The sequence below is a fragment of the Lepus europaeus genome, chromosome 7 (genome assembly GCF_033115175.1).
Source record: "Lepus europaeus isolate LE1 chromosome 7, mLepTim1.pri, whole genome shotgun sequence".
NCBI classification, from domain to species: Eukaryota; Metazoa; Chordata; class Mammalia; order Lagomorpha; family Leporidae; genus Lepus; species Lepus europaeus.
The window spans coordinates 4,381,418-4,392,023 of NC_084833.1; the positions used below are offsets into that span (position 1 = coordinate 4,381,418).

General features: G+C 68.2%; 2 protein-coding genes across 3 annotated transcripts; one reads left to right on the plus strand and one right to left on the minus strand.

Moving 5' to 3' along the window:
- Positions 1-10: 10 nt before the first annotated feature.
- Positions 11-5,498, plus strand: LOC133762790 (double C2-like domain-containing protein gamma). 2 transcript variants are annotated; one of them, XM_062195721.1, is made up of 11 exons: positions 11-73; positions 2,177-2,522; positions 2,624-2,703; positions 2,778-2,849; positions 2,959-3,068; positions 3,149-3,284; positions 3,375-3,425; positions 4,661-4,815; positions 4,891-4,972; positions 5,056-5,152; positions 5,228-5,498. In XM_062195721.1, the coding sequence occupies exons 2-11, from the start codon at positions 2,291-2,293 to the stop codon at positions 5,356-5,358; spliced, it is 1,146 nt and encodes a 381-aa protein (XP_062051705.1). In that variant the 5' UTR covers positions 11-73; positions 2,177-2,290; the 3' UTR covers positions 5,359-5,498. The 2 variants fall into 2 exon arrangements, with proteins under 2 accessions (XP_062051705.1, XP_062051706.1); XM_062195722.1 differs by having other exon boundaries at positions 5,072-5,152; positions 5,228-5,335.
- A 968-nt stretch (positions 5,499-6,466) lies between these two features.
- On the minus strand, positions 6,467-10,348 carry NDUFV1 (NADH:ubiquinone oxidoreductase core subunit V1). Its single transcript, XM_062195724.1, has 10 exons — positions 10,182-10,348; positions 9,547-9,629; positions 8,950-9,120; positions 8,342-8,525; positions 8,066-8,255; positions 7,690-7,902; positions 7,306-7,472; positions 6,956-7,037; positions 6,736-6,881; positions 6,467-6,635 (listed from the first exon to the last, which is right to left on the minus strand). Exons 1-10 carry the CDS (start codon positions 10,251-10,253, stop codon positions 6,549-6,551), a joined length of 1,395 nt encoding a protein of 464 aa, XP_062051708.1. The 5' UTR covers positions 10,254-10,348; the 3' UTR covers positions 6,467-6,548.
- Between the last annotated feature and the right edge of the window lie 258 nt (positions 10,349-10,606).

Below are 10,606 nucleotides of genomic sequence, written 5' to 3' on the forward strand. Positions count from 1 at the left end.
AGAAAACAAATGCAAACAAACGGGACTGCATTGCACCGGAAAGCCTCCATGCGGCACAGAAAGCCGTCCGCAGGTGAGGAGACAGTACACGTGTCGGGAGAACGTGCCCACACACACCCACATGATCAGGGCTAAGACCCGGGGCATACAAAGAACTCGAGACCCCGGAAAGGGAAGTACTCAAGTTTAGACATGGGCAAGCGACTTGAACAGGCGTTTCTCAAAAGAAGACAGCAGCAGCGAACAGGTGCGTGGGGAAATGTTCAGCATCCCCAAACTGCAGAGAAATGCAGACTAACAGCACAGCGAGCTAGCACCTTCCACCAGCATCGGGCGGGGTGAGAGGAGACGGCCCTGGCCCACTGTCTGTGGGAACCCAGGTCAGTGCTGCCCTTGTGGAAGACACCAGGGAGGCTCCCTAACAACCTAGGGCTAGAAGTGCCGTGGACCCAGCAGTCCTACTTCTGGGTACGCACCCGGAGGAACTGAAGGCTGTGTGTGGAAGAGCTATCCGCTCCCGTGTGCATTTCAGTGTTATTCACAGTAGCTGAGAAACGGGAGAAGGCGGAGCACCCCAGCTGGTGAGTAGGTAAGGAAGATGCCACACACACACCCAGAAATACTGTCCCACCTTACGGCAGGACACTGCCAACAACATGGGTGACACTGGAGGACATTTTGCTCAGTGAAATGGCAAACCCCACACAGTCCCACTCGTACGTGGAATCCAAGACTTGTGCATCCGGAAGCTGAGGGGGCTGACCGGGGGCCGGCGCTGTGGCACATGGGTTAAGCCACTACTGGAGAGGCCACAACCCCTTGCCAGAGTGCATGTTGAAGTCCTGGGAAGGCAGGGGATGGTGGCTCAAGTACCACGTGGGAGACCCGGATAGAGCTCCTGGCTCCCGGTTTCAGCCTGGCCCAGACCTGGCCATTCCAGTCATATGGGGAGTGAGCCGGTGCATGGGAAAAGTCTGCCTCTCTTCTACCTTTCTGGTGAGTGCATGAATGCATTTTTAAAGATTTATTTTATTTATTTGAAAGAGTTACAGAGAGGGAAAGACAGAATCTTCCAATTGCTGGTTCACTTTCCAAATGGCTGAACAGTGGGGGCTGGGCCAGGCTGAATCCAAGAGCCAGGAGCTTCCTCTGGGTCTCCCACGTGGGTGCAGGGACCCAAGCACTTCCGCCATCTTCCCCTGCCTTCCCAGGCGCATGAGCAGGGAGCTGGGTCAGAAGTGGGGCATGGCAGCACTGCAGGCTGTGGGTTAACCTGCTACGCCGCAGTGCTGGTCCCATGAATGCCCCTTTAAAACTAAGGGCCAGGGGCTGACGCTGTGGCATAGTGGGTAGAGCTGCCGCCTGCAGTGCCAGCCTCCCATATGGGCGCCGGTTCGGCTCCTGGCTGCTTCTCTTCTGATCCAGCTCTCTGCTATGGCCTGGGAAGGCAGTAGAAGATGGCCCAAGTGCTTGGGCCCCGGCACCCACTTGAGAGACACAGAAGAAACTCCTGGCTTCAGATTGGGCCAGCTCCAGCCATTGTGGCCATTTGGGGAGAGAACCATGGGATGGAAGACCTCTCTGTCTCTCCCTCACTCTGCAACTCTAGCCAGGAAGAGCAATGTGGAGATGGGGGGGGGGGGGACACTGTGACGTGCCAAGGGCCTCGGTGGGGGACCAGGGGATGCCCCAAGGATGGGTTAAGACTCCATTCCAGGCTGGGGGTGGGGCTGGAGCTGTCTGATGCGTGGTGTCCAACACTCCTGCAGGCGAGGGCACCGGATAACAGGGACCACCGGCATCCCTGTCCCTCCCATGCGCCCCCTGCCTGCTAGTGCTCCCCCGGCACCCCCACCTCCCGCGCACCCCCTCCTCACCCCACACCCTTTTGTCACCTCCTGCCCTCCAGGTGGGAGCGGGGCCACATGACCGCAGTAAAAATAACTCCCTCTGGCAATGTGCGAAGGGGGCAGGGCAGGAAGCCGAGCCCCAGCACTAGTAGGGGCTCTGGGCGCCGCAGCCCCAGTCCCGCTCGGCAGCCCGGGCACACACCTGCGCCAGCAGCAGCAGGGAGCCCAGCCGGTGGAGCAGCTCTTGGCGGTAAGGCACCCAGCTGGGCACCCACCACTTGGGGGGCCCCCAGCCCTGCGCCCCCAACCCCGAGCTCTGTTCTCAGGACCCCCCCCACCGCCCCAGCGATGCCTCTTCGTCCTGCCTCGGGGGCCCGGTGCACTCCTCCCAGCCCCAGTCCTCAGGGGCTCCCCTGAGCCCCGCCCTGTGGCTGAGCCCCATGGAGGGCATGGGGCCGGTGGGCCGGGGGCGGCCGCAGCGGGTGAGCGTGCAGGAGCACATGGCCATCGACGTGAACCCCGGGCCCATCCGGCCCATCCACCTCATTTCCCACCACTTCCCGCGCTTCTCTCCCTTCGCTGAGCCTGCCCGGGGGATCCCGGCCCCCACCAGCCATCCTGCGCCCCAGCCACAGCCTGACCCGGAGCCAGAGGGAGACTCGGACGACAGCAGTGAGTAGGGGCACAGCCCTGCCAGCCGCGTGGAGGGGCCAGGCACGGGGAGAGGGGCAGGGAGTGGAGGTAGGGGCTGACCCTGCTGCACCTGCCCTCAGCTGCCCTGGGCACCCTGGAGTTCACGCTTCTTTTTGACGCGGACAACAGTGCCCTGCACTGCACAGTTCATTGTGCCAAGGTGAGGATGGGGAAGGGGTCTTGGGGACCAGGGGCTGGGCCACAGGCTGCCCCACGTCCACTGTCTGTCCCCAGGGCCTCAAGCCACTGGCCTCGGGCTCCGTGGACACCTACGTCAAGGCCAATCTGCTGCCAGGGCCCAGCAAGGTGAGCTCAGAACCAGGCCCCACCCCACTGCCCCCTCCCAGACCCAGGACCAGGGAGGGCTGGGCGGGTGTCTGGGCCACAGAGGCCCTGACCCACTCCCGGCCCCCAGGCCAGCCAGCTTCGGACACGCACCATCCGGGGCACGCGGGCACCTGTCTGGGAGGAGACACTCACCTACCACGGCTTCACCCGCCAGGATGCCAGGCACAAGACCCTGCGGTGAGGGTCCCGCTCAGCCGCAGGGGGCAGGGGTGTGGGGAGGAGGGCTTGCGGCTAGGGCTGACCTGCGGGGCCAGCAGGCTGTGCGTGTGTGAAGACCCCCGCCTGCGGCCCCGGCGCCGCCCACCTCCCCTGGGGGAGCTGCGGGTGCCCCTGAGGAAGCTGGCGCCCAACCGAGCCTGGAGCTTTGACGTCTGTCTGGAGACGCGCCGGCTGGTGAGCAGCGGGCACCGGCGTGGGGTGGGGGTGGAGCAGCGAGGGGCCCCGGGCGGCGTGTGCATGTGACCCGGCGCTCCACTCTTTCAGGCCAAGAGGCCCAAGAGCCTGGACACCACCCGGGGCATGTCCCTGTATGAGGTGGGTAGCACAGCCGGACGGGGCAGGGGTGGTGTCGGGGTTTCTCATGGGCCCTGCAGGCTCTCACAGCCGGAAAACAGCCAGGCTGCGATGGCTGGGCAGGGCAGGGCCAGATCTCCCTCTGGGGCCCAGCCTGGCAGAGACCTGGCAACCCGGAGGCACGCATGGGTGCTATTTTTCTGTGGCCCAAGATGGGAGGGCTGGCAAGATCGGAGAGACAGAAGGGTTAGGGCTGCCAGGTCCGGCCCTGGGGCAGGTGGGCGGCTCCCGGGCTGGCTGCCCTCACGTGCTTCTCAGATCCAGGCCACTGGCCCTGCAGCTCTGGAGAAAGGGCGGGGTGCCCTGCCCCCTAGTGGGGCCACAAAGGTGCTGCAGCCCAATTAGCTACACGCAGGCTGCTGAAGCTACAAGGTGGGCATCGTTTAGCACCTGGGACACCCCCTCCCGACCCAGGCCCCCACTGCACCCAGCGTGCCAGGGGACAGGCTGGGAGCCCGGAGGCCGCCTCCCTGCAGAGGCACTCCCCACCGAGAGAGAAAAAGCACCCAGCCGGCTTCCTCCCCCAGTCCTGGAGCTCTAGGGGCCCAGTGTGGTCTGGCGGAGGGCGGAGGGCAGAGGGGTGGGCTTTGCGCCTGAAGAGGCCTGTGCAGCCTCGGGTTGCACAAGGTGTCGTGGGAAGGCCCTGGAACAGTCCTGGGACCCACCAGTCCCCTTCCCCGGTCAGTCCTGCCAACCGTTTCCCTCCCGGAAACCAGGCCGAGCCACTGCCCCCCACAGTCATCGCAGCCATCAATCATCGCTTTGTAGTTCTGTAACTGAAGCTTGCACACCGTGGGCTTCCACAGCGTGGGCGGGGGCTGTGGGGGCCAAGCCAAGCTTGCACACCGTGGGTGGGGGGGGTGGGGGCCAAGCCAAGCTTGCACACCGTGGGTGGGGGGGGTGTGTGGGGGCCAAGCCAAGCTTCCACACTGTGGGGGGTGGGTGGGGGGTGGGGGCCAAGCCAAGCTTGCACACTGTGGGCGGGGGGGGGGGGTGTGGGGGCCAAGCCAAGCTTGCACACTGTGGGCGGGGGGGGGGGGTGTGGGGGCCAAGCCAAGCTTGCACACTGTGGGTGGGGGGTGGGGGCCAAGCCAAGCTTGCACACTGTGGGGGGGGCTGTGGGGGCCAAGCCAAACTTGCACACGGTGGGCAGGGGGGCCGGGGCCGTGCGGGCTGAGCAGGGCCTCTACTCGCAGGAGGTGGAGGCAGAGGTGGCCTGGGAGGAGCGCGGACGCATCCTGCTGTCCCTGTGCTACAGCTCACAGCGGGGCGGCCTGCTGGTGGGTGTGCTGCGCTGTGCCCACCTCGCCCCCATGGACGCCAACGGCTACTCAGACCCCTTTGTGCGCCTGTGAGTGTGGATGGGTGGACAGGCGGGCAGCTCCTGGCCTCTGCAGGGCCACACCTCACCCCCCTACTCAATCAGCTTCCTGCATCCAAACCCGGGGAAGAAGTCTAAATACAAGACCAGTGTTCGCAGGAAGACCCTGAACCCCGAGTTCAACGAGGTGAGCCCGGCCGGGCAGACCTCCGCCAGACCTGGCCTTGAGCCCAGCCCCTCCCGGCCTGAAGACCCGCCCCCTTCCTGCAGGAATTCTTCTACGCAGGCGCCCGGGAGGAGCTGCTGCAGAAGACACTGCTGGTGTCCGTGTGGGACTACGACCTGGGCACGGCCGACGACTTCATTGGTGAGCAGGGGCTCGGGCAGCGGGGGAGCCCCGGGCCCTGCCGGCTCCTGACCTACGCCTCGTCCCCCGTGACAGGTGGGGTGCAGCTGAGCAGCCGAGCCAGTGGGGAGCGCCTGTGGCACTGGCGCGAGTGTCTGGGCCGCAGCGACCACCGGCTGGAGCTGTGGCACCCACTGGATGGCACGCCCCCCCAGCTCGGCGACTAGCCTGGAGGCTGGCCCCCAGGCGCCGGGACACCTCGGGCTGAGCAGAGCCCAGGGCCTGCCTCTCCCACCGCCCCAGCCCCCGTCCCGTCCCCAGGGTGTTTCTTCTCCCCACCCCAACCACGAAACCAAAATAAACATCCCCTTCAGCCAGACCGCAGCTGTCCTTCCTCCAACCATCGCCGCATTGGGCAGGCTGGGCCCCCTTCGCCCGGCTCCCACCTCCCAGAGGCCGGCACCAGGCCAGGCCCAGGACTGGCCTCAAGCCACAGTGTCCAGGGCCCCACACGGGACCTCGCCTCTCCCACCCCAGCCTGCTTCCTGCATGGAGGGAAGGGTGCCAGGATGCTCCGGACTGAGACTCTGACCCCGGGAGGCCAGTGTGAAAACCCTAGACTGAGACACCGACCCCGGGAGGCCAGTGTGCAAACCCTAGACTGACACTGACCCCGGGAGGCCAGTGTGCAAACCCTAGACTGAGACACCGACCCCGGGAGGCCAGCGTGAAAACCCTAGACTGAGACTCTGACCCCGGGAGGCCAGCGTGCAAACCCTAGACTGAGACACCGACCCCGGGAGGCCAGCGTGCAAACCCCAGACTGAGACACCGACCCCGGGAGGCCAGTGTGCAAACCCTAGACTGAGAGACCGACCCCGGGAGGCCAGTGTGCAAACCCTAGACTGAGACTCTGACCCCGGGAGGCCAGTGTGCAAACCCTAGACTGACACTGACCCCGGGAGGCCAGCGTGCAAACCCTAGACTGAGACACCGACCCCGGGAGGCCAGCGTGCAAACCCTAGACTGACACTGACCCCGGGAGGCCAGCGTGCAAACCCCAGACTGAGACACCGACCCCGGGAGGCCAGCGTGCAAACCCTAGACTGACACTGACCCCGGGAGGCCAGCGTGCAAACCCCAGACTGAGACACCGACCCCGGGAGGCCAGTGTGCAAACCCCAGACTGAGACACCGACCCCGGGAGGCCAGCGTGCAAACCCTAGACTGACACTGACCCCGGGAGGCCAGTGTGCAAACCCCTGACCCGGTGGAGTCTGGGAGGAGTGGCTGAGGGCGGCGGGATCGCCAGCCAAGTCACAGAGGTCACAAGGGCACGGTGGGCGGCACTCGCTTTATTGCCCGGCACTGCAGGCAGACGGCGGAGCCGCGGGCGGGCGGGGGCGGCACAGGGAGCTCAGGAGGCGGCCTGCCGGGCCTGGTGCTGCTGGGCGAACCGCTGCATGCGCTCCTCGAGCTCGGGCCGGAAGTGGCGGATCAGGCCCTGGGGTGGGAGAGGCATGGGGTGCACCAGAGTCCAAAACTGCCCCTGCCCCCGGACGCGCAGCGACCCCCGCCCCAGGGCCACGTGGCGGGCACGGCACCTGCACGGGCCAGGCGGCCCCGTCGCCCAGAGCACAGATGGTGTGGCCCTCTATCTGCTTGCTGATCTCCCACAGGGAGTCGATCTCGGCCGGCCGGGCGTCACCACGCACGAAGCGGGCCATCACCTTGTTCATCCAGTCCACACCTGCGGCATAGCCGGGACACGGGGCTCAGGGGGCGAAGCCGCGGCAAGCAGCCCCCTCCGGCCGGGATGCTCACCCTCGCGGCACGGGGTGCACTGGCCACAGCTCTCGTGCTTGTAGAACTCAATGAGGCGGGCGATGGCTTTCACGATGTCCGTCTGGGCGACAAAGGGCAGTGGGCAGGCGCCCGGGCCTCAGCCCCCGCGGCACGCCGGCCCCTGGGCCCTTTTGCCCGCCTCCCCAGGCCTCCGCCCCCGCGGCACGCTGGCCCCTGGGCCCTTCTGCCCGCCTCCCCAGGCCTCCGCCCCCGCGGCACGCTGGCCCCTGGGCCCTCCTGCCTCCCCAGGCGTCCTCCAGCCCCTGCCCCAGCAGCCTTGTTCCCTCCTCGCCCCTCACTGGTGTCTCCGGCCGCAGCCCCACCCTCACCGAGCGGTCCATGACGATCACCGCGGCCGTGCCCAGGCCCGTCTGTGCCTGCACCAGCGCATCGAAGTCCATCAGCACCGTCTCACACACGGACTTGGGGATCAGCGGGGTGGACGAGCCGCCGGGGATCACGGCCAGGAGGTTGTCCCAGCCGCCCGTGACACCCCCTGGGCCCCAAAGCAGTCCCCAGGACGGATGGTCAGGGTTGGGGTGGCACAGCTGCCCAGCCTGAGCCAGGGCCTCTGCCAGCCCTTGAAGCCAGCCCTAGCCCTCCCGCCCAGTCTTTGTGGGCACCTGTGGCTCCCTGCTGCCCAGTGGCCCTAGGCCCCAGGCCATCCTGCCCAATCTCTGTGGACACCTGCCGCTCCCTGCCCCCGGCCTCACCCGCGTGTTTCTCAATCAGTTCCTTCAGCGGCACGGACATCTCCTCCTCCACGGTGCAAGGGTGGTTCACGTGGCCAGAGATGTTGAAGAGTTTGGTGCCCGAGTTACGCTCTCGGCCAAAGCTGGCGAACCAGGCACCGCCACGGCGGCAGATGGTGGGGGACACGGCCACCGTCTCCACGTTGGCCACGGTCGTGGGGCAGCCAAACACACCTTCAGGGAAATGGGAGGGGCCCAGTGGCTTCCTGGGCGGGGGCTGCCAGGGTCTGCTTCAGGGTCTCGCTCCTACGGCAGGGTCCCCGCTCTAAGAGCCATCGGGGGCCTGGGGGTGCCTGCCCGCCTCACCCCGTGGGCCCCGACGCGGGCCGGGCCTCACCCACGTCGGCGGGGAAGGGCGGCTTCAGGCGCGGCTTGCCCTGTTTGCCCTCGATGGACTCGATGAGCGCCGTCTCCTCCCCGCAGATGTAGGCCCCGGCACCGCGCACCACGAACACGTCGAAGTCGTAGCCCGAGCCGCAGGCGTCCCTGCCGATCAGTCCGGCCTCGTAGGCCTCGCGGATGGCCACCTGCGGGACGGGGGCGGGAGGAAGGGCCCCAAAGAGCCCGGGGCCGCGCGGGGGTGGCCCCTCTCTGTGCACCGCCCCCCCCTCACCTGCAGGTTGGAGGCCTCGTTGTAGAACTCGCCCCGGATGTAGATGTAGGCGGCGCGGGCGCCCATGGCGCGGCCCCCCACCAGGCAGCCTTCCACCAGCTTGTGCGGGTCGTGGCGCATGATCTCCCGGTCCTTGCAGGTGCCCGGCTCGCCCTCGTCCGCGTTCACCACCAGGTACTTGGGCCTGTGTGGGTCCGCAGTCAGCCGGGCCACAGCGCCGCCAGCCTGGGCCTCCACCACAGGGCACCCCCACCGCTCCTGGGGAGGCCTCGGTGCCCCCTCCTACAGCCACCCCTGCCTGCTCGGCGCGGTCACAGCCAGCTCCCGGCCCCACCGTGGGCAGCGCTGACCCCGAGAAACCCTCCGTTCGGCTCCGTGCTCTCCCGGAAACAAACTGCCGGCGGCCAGAGCAGCCTCGGCCTCCACCCCATCTCTGGGGCCGGCAGCCGCCGGGATGGCCACGCCCGGGGACCCCAAGGTTCACGAGGGCCAGGAGGCTGCCCGGGGCTGTCCAGGACTCGAAGCCCAGGTCTGTACCCCGTGTCTCCCCGGAGAAGTCCAGAGAGAACGCCAAGTCCACCGCGGCGAGGGCACACACGCACGCGCACCTGCCGTCCGAGGGCTTGTTCATGAAGCTCCATTTGAGGCCCGTGGGGAAGCCGGCGCCCCCGCGGCCCCGCAGGCCGGACGTCTTGATCTCGCCCAGGATCCAGTCGGGCCCCTTCAGCAGGATCTCCTTCGTCTTGTACCAGTCCCCTCGGCTCTGGGCGCCTTTCAGCCTGCGCGGGCGGGGCGGGTGGGCAGTGAACGGGGGCCCAGCCGCGGCCCACCAGGCTCAGGCCCAGGCCCCGGCCCCAGCTCACCAGGCTCAGGCCCCAGCTCACCAGGCCCCGGCCCCGGCTCACCAGGCCCCGGCCCCGGCTCACCAGGCCCCGGCCCCAGCTCACCAGGCCCAGGCCCCAGCTCACCAGGCTCAGGCCCAGGCCCCAGCCCCGGCTCACCAGGCTCAGGCCCAGGCCCCGGCCCCGGCCCCGGCTCACCAGGCTCAGGCCCAGGCCCCAGCCCCGGCTCACCAGGCTCAGGCCCAGGCCCTGGCCCCGGCCCCAGCTCACCAGGCCCAGGCCCAGGCCCTGGCCCCGGCCCCAGCTCACCAGGCCCAGGCCCCAGCTCACCAGGCTCAGGCCCCGGCCCCGGCCCCGGCTCACCTCCAGTCGTGCCGCCCGTACAGGTTGGTGAAGATCCGGTCCTCATCCTTCAGCGAGCCGAAGGAGGTTTTCTTGGGTGCCGTCTGGGGGTCAGAGGGTCGGGGGCAGAGGTTGGGCCAGAAGCTACGGGTCTGCAGCCGGGGCCCCGCCCCCAGCGCTCAGCATCTTACACCCGGGATCCCAGTTCCTGCTCACGACAGCCCACTTTACGGAGGAGCAGACCGAGGCCGGGGTGGCCGAAGCTCACGGAAGGTCACAGGGCCAGAAGCGGCAGGTGGGCCGGGAGGCCCGACGCCCCGTCCACCGCCCGGTCTGCCTCTCCTGCTGGCCAAGACTGGGCGCGGCCGGGGCCTCAACCTCTCACTCTGAGCAGGACGGGTGGAGGAGGTCCACTCGACCCTCACTTCCGGACGTCGCCCTGGGAAGCGCTTTGCCGCCACTGCGAGGGGGCAGACCCGGACGTGGACCCCGCGGCGCGCCTCCACCTCCACGGCTGCGGCGAGGCCGGAGGGGCCGCGGGGCCGGGAGCACAGCCAGCCCCGCGGAGCCCAGGCCGCGGCGGCTTCCCCACAGGGCGCCGCGCAGCCCGGGCACCGCGCGCCCCGAGGCGCGGCCCGGGTCAGGCCGGCTCTCACCGTATCGCCGCTGAAGCGCACGGAGACCCGCGCGGGGAGCGCCCCGCCGAGCAGTCGCCGCGCCACCAGCATTGCGGGGGCCAGCACGGTCACCTCCCGCTGTCACCTTCACAACACCGAGGCTCAGGAGCCGGCGCGACGAGGATGCTGCGCGGCGCACAGGAAGAACGTCACGCGCCCGGCAGCCGGAGGCGCGCCCAGGCAGCCTTGCGCCTCTCCAGCTCCGCCTCCTCGTGGGAGGACAGGGGACCGGAAGTGACTTCTGGCGCTGAGACTCCTGGGAGTTGTAGTCCTTTCGGCCCTGGGCCCGCCATCTTCCACCGTGGGGGCGGGCATTCGCTAGCAGGCTGGTCCCTCCCGCGCTGTGACGTCCCCTGTGCCTCCGAGTGCTCGGGAAAGGACAGCTCGTTAGCCGCGGAGAGCCG

Coding starts and splice junctions, on each gene's coding strand:
- LOC133762790 (XM_062195721.1), top strand. CDS start 2,291: ATGGAGGGCATGGGGCCGGTGGGCCGGGGGCGGCCGCAGCGGGTGAGC. Junction 2,523..2,623: donor GGGAGACTCGGACGACAGCA/GTGAGTAGGGGC, acceptor ACCTGCCCTCAG/CTGCCCTGGGCACCCTGGAG. Junction 5,153..5,227: donor CACGGCCGACGACTTCATTG/GTGAGCAGGGGC, acceptor CCCCCGTGACAG/GTGGGGTGCAGCTGAGCAGC.
- NDUFV1 (XM_062195724.1), bottom strand. CDS start 10,253: ATGCTGGTGGCGCGGCGACTGCTCGGCGGGGCGCTCCCCGCGCGGGTC. Junction 7,038..7,305: donor TGATCGTCATGGACCGCTCG/GTGAGGGTGGGG, acceptor TTTGTCGCCCAG/ACGGACATCGTGAAAGCCAT. Junction 6,882..6,955: donor GTGCACCCCGTGCCGCGAGG/GTGAGCATCCCG, acceptor GCTATGCCGCAG/GTGTGGACTGGATGAACAAG.